The sequence below is a fragment of the Apis dorsata genome, unplaced genomic scaffold, assembly GCF_000469605.1.
Source record: "Apis dorsata unplaced genomic scaffold, Apis dorsata 1.3 scaffold_223, whole genome shotgun sequence".
Classification (NCBI taxonomy): domain Eukaryota; kingdom Metazoa; phylum Arthropoda; class Insecta; order Hymenoptera; family Apidae; genus Apis; species Apis dorsata.
The window spans coordinates 227,539-234,484 of record NW_006263505.1 but is presented as its reverse complement, the minus strand read 5'-3'; the positions used below and the strand labels follow the sequence as shown (position 1 = coordinate 234,484).

At 34.5% G+C, this 6,946-nt stretch overlaps 1 protein-coding gene across 12 annotated transcripts in view; it reads left to right on the top strand.

Annotated features, from left to right (window-relative positions):
- The window catches only part of LOC102679786 (kalirin), a 39,551-nt gene that overhangs the window by 16,068 nt on the left and 16,537 nt on the right, over window positions 1–6,946 (top strand). For 5 of the 12 annotated variants that reach the window (XM_031510348.1, XM_031510347.1, XM_031510345.1 and 2 more), the window contains 9 exons: window positions 46–571; window positions 1,073–1,156; window positions 1,233–1,696; window positions 1,783–1,942; window positions 2,063–2,290; window positions 2,415–2,606; window positions 2,975–3,207; window positions 5,263–5,563; window positions 6,660–6,946. In XM_031510348.1, coding sequence (XP_031366208.1) covers window positions 46–571; window positions 1,073–1,156; window positions 1,233–1,696; window positions 1,783–1,942; window positions 2,063–2,290; window positions 2,415–2,606; window positions 2,975–3,207; window positions 5,263–5,563; window positions 6,660–6,946 — 2,475 coding nt within the window. Of the gene's footprint in view, window positions 1–45; window positions 572–1,072; window positions 1,157–1,232; window positions 1,697–1,782; window positions 1,943–2,062; window positions 2,291–2,414; window positions 2,607–2,974; window positions 3,208–5,262; window positions 5,615–5,641; window positions 5,959–6,659 lie in introns of those variants that run through there. The other 7 variants (XM_031510351.1, XM_006615475.2, XM_006615476.2 and 4 more) reach the window with 6 other exon arrangements.

Sequence of the window (6,946 nt, the reverse complement as noted above, 5' to 3'; positions counted from 1 at the left end):
TTTTTTTTTTTTTTTTTTTTTTTTTTCATTTTTCTTCTTTCATAGGAGAAAGTGGTTGCCTCCACCATTGCGTAAACTTAGCCAAGGTAAAGTCGAGAAGTCACCACCGACGACGACATCGACGGCAACATCGATGACATCGATTGTGCCGTCGTCAGGTGATCGATTGAAAAAGAATGTCTCGGAAAAACGATTCAAATTACCGACTGGTGCGGAACAATCTCGACCGTCCAGAACTGCTTCTATTTCTATCTCTGCGTTAACAACAGCGACTGCCTCTATGCGTGTGTCTGCCTCTGAAGCGGACCTTGACACTGAACTTCAACCAGGAATCGAAGGAGAAGAGGACGAAGGAGAAATGGAACAATCGGAGCCAGAATTGGAAGAAGACGTACCGGAACCCGATAACACGGAAGCTTTAACTTATTCGGAACAAAATGGAGCGGACGATGTCGAAGACGAATTAGAACTTCCTCCACCGATGAAACCCATCACTGAACCGATACTTGTAGGAACTGCGAATGGGGCATCGGGATCTGCAATTGCAACAGAAGGCTGTGGAAAATCTCGAGTGAGTTTCATTTTCATTTTTCTTCTTTTTTAAATATATTTTTATTCTAACCTATCTTAGCTACAATTCTTTCTTTCTCGCCAATTTTTTTTATAATTCCTCTTTTTAATTTGTTTTACCCTCTCTCAAAATACTTTCAAATTATTTAGAACCTTTCACCCATTATAATTCATTTATTTTACCTGGTCCAAACGTTTGACCGCAAACGTTATGAATACCAATGAATCGTACGTGAGGAAATTTGAACGTCTCATTCTTTGCACTGAAGAAAACTGCTTTAATATAACGTAACGTATTTCTATACGCATTGTGTTCCAATTTTTATTACAGTTAAAAAAAAATAAAACTACTATATACATGATATACAATTTCAAAATTTTGTGTTTTAATATAAATAATTAAAATAATATAATAGTTATAAATAAATCGATATAATTTATAGATAAAAATATAATTCTTAAATATAATATTTAAATTTATTTCTATTATATATACATATAGACGTCTGAACGTTCAACGAAGATTCTTGACGGTGCCACAACGGTTGATCTAGCTGAAATTGAACAGATCGTAAAAGAGAGAATGGTAAGTATACTAAAAAAAAGAATTTAAATTTATAATATATATCTGAAATTGACTCGCTTTTGTAATATTGAAATAGGAACAACATACGGAAAATCAAGAAAGACAAAGTCTGATGCGAACACCTAGTGGTAAAAATTCAAGCATTGGTGGGGATAACGATTATGACAAAGATGCAGTATCAAGTACAACTGCTACGACGATTGCTGCGTCAACGACGGTAATGACAACAATAGCGACAGCAACTGCAGCGACGGGGATAATGACGACGACAACTAAGATAGGAACAACAAGCAGCCCTGCTCACGGGAATTCGGAGGAATACGACTTGGAAAGCGCAGTGCTAGTGAAACGACAATTCGTTATTCGAGAATTAGTCGAGACGGAGAAAGATTATGTAAATGATTTAAAGCAAATAGTTGAAGGATACATGGCATTGATGCGAGATTCTGAATCTCAAGTGCCATTGCCGGATGATTTGCGCGGTGGAAAAGACAAAATGGTGTTTGGTAACATAGAGGCAATCTACGAATGGCATAGAGAGTAAGCTTTTCTTCTATATTATTTGTCTATTTATAGTAACATCGTATAAATTGAACATCTCGTTCATTTTTATTCTTATAATACAGTTTCTTTCTGAAAGCTTTGGAACGTTGCTTGGAACGGCCGGAAGAGCTTGGGCCGTTGTTTAAGCGATACGAAAGGAAGTTACATATGTATGTTGTTTATTGTCAAAATAAACCAGTCTCCGAGTATATTGTTTCTGAGTATATAGATACCTATTTTGAGGTAGATATACAAATTAAGATACTTAAATTAAGTCTTGTGTATTATATAAAAAAATTTCTAATTCTAATACTTTGCTAATTTTATTTTTCCTTTTTATTCTTATCAATTATTATTGTCCAGGACTTGAGGCAAAAGCTCGGACATCGATTACAATTATGCGATCTTTTAATCAAACCTGTTCAAAGAATCACAAAGTATCAACTTCTTCTTCGAGAGGCATTAAGACTTACCGAACGAACTCAAAGAATTTCGGAAATCGAAGGACTTAGAGCAGCGGTTCATGTAATGCGTATTATTCCAAAAGCGGCCAATGACATGATGGATGTTGCAAGACTTCAAGGTTTCGATGTAAGTATCCTTATCTTGATGCAAAATAATAATTCGATTATATTAATATCTTGCATTGTCTTTTATTATATTCGACTCACTCTGTCTGATTACTATCTTTTATTTATTTACTTTTTTTTATTAGGGAAAAATTACAGCGCAAGGAAAATTATTATTGCACGGACCACTTTTAGTCTCAGAATTTTCTTCGAATTTGCCTAGTAAGGAAAAAGAATGGCAAGTCTTCCTGTTCGAACAAAATATTATTTTTAGTGAGGCTGTCGGAAAAAAGACGCAATTCACCAATCCTGTCTATATTTACAAAGCTCATATTCAGGTAAAGAACTATCGTTAAATTTGCTCAATATTTTTTTCAAATTTTTTATCACAAATTATAATTTGATGTTTTACAAATATTATTAATTAATTAATAATATATATTTCTTAAACTATTTTATATTACTATTTTGTTAGATTATTTTACTAAAATAGTAAAAGGGAGAAACATGCAAATCAATAAAATATTGTTTTTATTTTATTTATTAAATTTATTTTGTTATAAAAAAAAAGAAATTTAGATATAATTGTTAATTAATAGCATAATAATGTTACATATATATTACATTAACAATTGAAAAAAAATGAAAAAAATATTTAATATGAAATATTATAAATATATAAAGATGAATATTTCATTTTATATAGGTGAATAAAATGAGTTTGGAAGAATGTTATGATGATTCGGAGAAGTTTATAATTCGATCAACAGATCCTCGAAAACCTGGCCTTGGATTCTCTTGTAGCGCAGTAGAAGAAAATGGGCCACGGAAGCAGGAGTGGGTAGATACGATCACTGCCATCCTGCAGACCCAACGTGACTTCCTTAAAGCGATACAGTCACCAATTGCCTACCAAAAGGAACTTACCAAAGATCCATTGTAAGCGTCACTCTATCTAACACACTGAATTACATTGACTCTCTTTCAACGCTCGATCCGTGAAGATTCGTTCCGAAATATTTTTGTATATTTTATATAAAGAAAAGATACAGAAGCGCTATATGCTAGAGAACCGTAGTCGTATCCTAAAACCGAAATCCGTTTTAATCTCTGTTTTCCTTTCGTTTTGTTCCTAATTTATCTCACTAATGTGTTCTCTTATCACACAGTTTATGTACACATTACTCTTTCACCATATTGCGACGTGCTTCCTCTTGTTTGCCTTAACATTGCAGTCCAGGAATCTACCTCGCTATTGCTGCTGAGTAGCTTTATCGCGAGAGCGTCTCCTACTATATTCTATAATAATTACCTACCTCCTTCGGAGTAGTTTTTAACGTTCCTACAACTGTGTTTGTCATGGTTCGTTGGAACATAATGCTATACAATGCAATATAATATGATACGGTACATTAATACACGATACAATACGATATTATATGGTACAGTACAATACGGTACGGTACAATGTGACATTCTACGATACGACACGTTACAATACGATACGATACGATACGATACGATACGATACAAATTATCAAGCATTCTGTTATTTATCGACTGTGTTGCACACCTGTGTGCAGGTAAGGGTAGGTATAACGAAACGTACCCACTCACAATTTACATCCTCGTAACACCTCCTTTGGTATCTTGTTGTTTGCAAAAGAATAATATTAAAGTGGAAAGGTGTGTTTGTTGCATGCTTCTGTTTATGTGAGTTATGTGTCTGTCGCGTGACTGCATGTATTTCGCGTTTACACGCGCGCGTGCGGATGTATGAGAGAGAGAGCGAGTGAGAGATTACGCTGGAAAGGGAAGGGGTGGGGGCGAGACAGATTTTGTTAGAAAAATTTGATAAGAAGGAACGATTTCTAAAAGAGAAAATTGATTAAACAACGAACGAGACTACGTACTGCTGTGTCTTTTTGGCTCAAATAATTTTTTCAATCCTATTGTTTATTGTTTATGGAAGCACGTTTCACTGATTTTCACGTAATGAGAAATTTACATGCGCGTATCTGTATGTACATGCACGGATAATCACGCGTGTGTAAAGTAAGAATAAACATTACACGCAATAAATGACGCATGATCAAGCCAAGCGAGCATGTCCAACATGCTGACTCACCCCCACCAAAAGCTATATTACCTATTAACGACGTAACGCTGCAAGTGTATAATAATTTTAATAATGTTTATAACTGCAAGATTGAACGAATGCGGGGGATAGTATGCTGTACATAAATGTGCATTCATGAAGGACGACGTAAAGTAAAACTCGAGAAACGTAAACATTTTGTTTAGAATAAATTGTACATTGGTCAACATTCTAATTGTGATGCATCCTTTTCCTACGCCTATTTAACACTATTTACTCGTCGTTTGACTAACAGCTTGGTTTTTCTTATCATTTTCTACGAGGACATGGTATTGCATCGATATCTTACATCTTAATTAAAATTTCAAGTTGCTTTATACTTTATTTAAACATTTTAAGCAATGGATTTATCTTTTTCAAAAGGAATTCCCTTATTAAATCTCCCAAAAAAAAAAAAAAAAAAAAAAAAATTGTATAAAGTAAACCCGTATAATTTTAAATTTTTTTTTAAAATAAAAAATTTAAAATTATACCGTTTTTTTTTAAACAATTTTTTTTTTTTTTTTGGGGGTTTTAAAAAGGGAATTCTTTTTGAAAAAAAAAAACCCCTTTTTTAAAATTTTTAAGCAAGGGGTTTTGTGTTTTCAAAAGGAATTCCCTTATTAAATCTCCCAAAAAAAAAAAAAAAAAAAAAAAAATTGTATAAAGTAAACCAGTATAATTTTAAATCTATTATTATAATAAAACTTGAATGTCATCATTTATCTTTAAATCCGAGTGTTGATTCGAGTTATGATATCTTGTTCGAGTTATAATAACTCGATACGACAAAAAGTGTATATTTTCATAGATGCAATACCGTGTTTGAATTTTATTTATAATTTGCTGGCGTACAGTCGTGGCGTGAGTCCGGATTCTCCATGTCGAGGGAGTGTACTTTCATCAACAATACCGAACATGTCTAAAACGAACGAAGAACGGAGAAATGAAATCGCTGCTACTACCTCTTCAAAAGCATTAGCTACAGCTGCAGCAGCGACAGCTACGACAACGTCGGTTTTACAGCGACCTCGTACCGGAGGCTTGGATCAGGATTCTTCGCAATCGCCAAGTCCTAGCAAAAGCAGACTGAACTTTCTTGAAGGATTCAGAAGTACTCTACGTCCACGATCACCTGTTCGCAACAACTCTATTCCGGTGAGCAATAATATCGAAATTATTATTATTTCTTAAGTTTATATATATACAATTCTATTTGTCTTTATTCGTAATTAGAATTCTTGCAATTGCAGCAAAAGGATTCTTCTTTCTCTTCCTCTTGATGCCTGTTGCTATTCGATCTCTGTCATATAATTTTTCGTTGGTACGGTAACAACTTTTTTATTTTCACCGTTTCCATTGATTGTGAGACAAATAGTGCAAATAATGAAATATATCATTTCTCGTTGATATCTCTTCTCAACGTGCAATATTACTGCACTCATTATATTACAGGCTCTGATTACTTTTGACGATTTGTTATTCTTATTCACGAAACCAGTATTACCTTGTACATATTTTACATCAAAATGAAACGCTCTCAAACATGTTAACTCTGTAGTTGTTGCTTCTTGCATCGTTATTGCCTTCCCTTCCATTTGTTTTCATTTTTTAATATTACATTGCAATCGCGTTCGTTATTGCCATTATCTTCGTCGTCATTATCACCATCATTATCATCATCATCATCTCATCATCATCATCATCATCATCGTCATCGTCGTCTTCGTCATTATCATTGTCGTTATCGTCGTTATTACATTTATTGTTGTCATGATTACATTTCTTGAATACAATTCATAATAATTATTGTAGATTTTCTTTATTATCTATTATTACCACCGTCGATGTTATTATTTATCTTATTATATTCGCGATATTAATTTATTATTATTATTTTAAATATTGGTAGAATATTCCCTTTTTCCAGTTTTGTATGTTGATATCTTATCACTATTGCTATACACTATTGCTAAACACCGTAGTTTTCTGCAGTTTTATTATACGATATATTTGGCTAGCTGTATTTATTAAGTGTTGGGTCACTGTTGCTGCTCACTGTTGCCATCGAGTGCTTGCTGTTTAATAATATGTCGCAAGATATTGGATAGACGAAACGCTTCGAACATTAAAACGATCAAGAGAGAATGGTGAAATGGTGGTCAACGGGAGTGGGGTGTGAAAGATATCGATGATCCGGTGCATGATCGAGGAAAGATCAAAGATTCGTTAAGTTAACCGGGAGATTCCGTAGATCGTTCCAGGAAGCAGAGTAAGATTAACCGCAGATTGGGGCAAGTTACATGCTGGAGAAGAATTGGAGATCTTCCGTGTGGATGGTCCAGGGCTAATCGTCTCTCCGGTAATCGGGAAAAAGGAGGAATTCTGGATTCCGGCGAGTCTCGTTCCAAATTCATCGATCAGCCGCGCATGGTCTTTCCGTCCGCGAAGAATCGATTCCGAGGGAGAGAACGTCCGTCTTCCGCAAGATATGTGCGCGGAAGAGAACGGTCCTCCCGCGATTTTGACTATTCCGTGTTC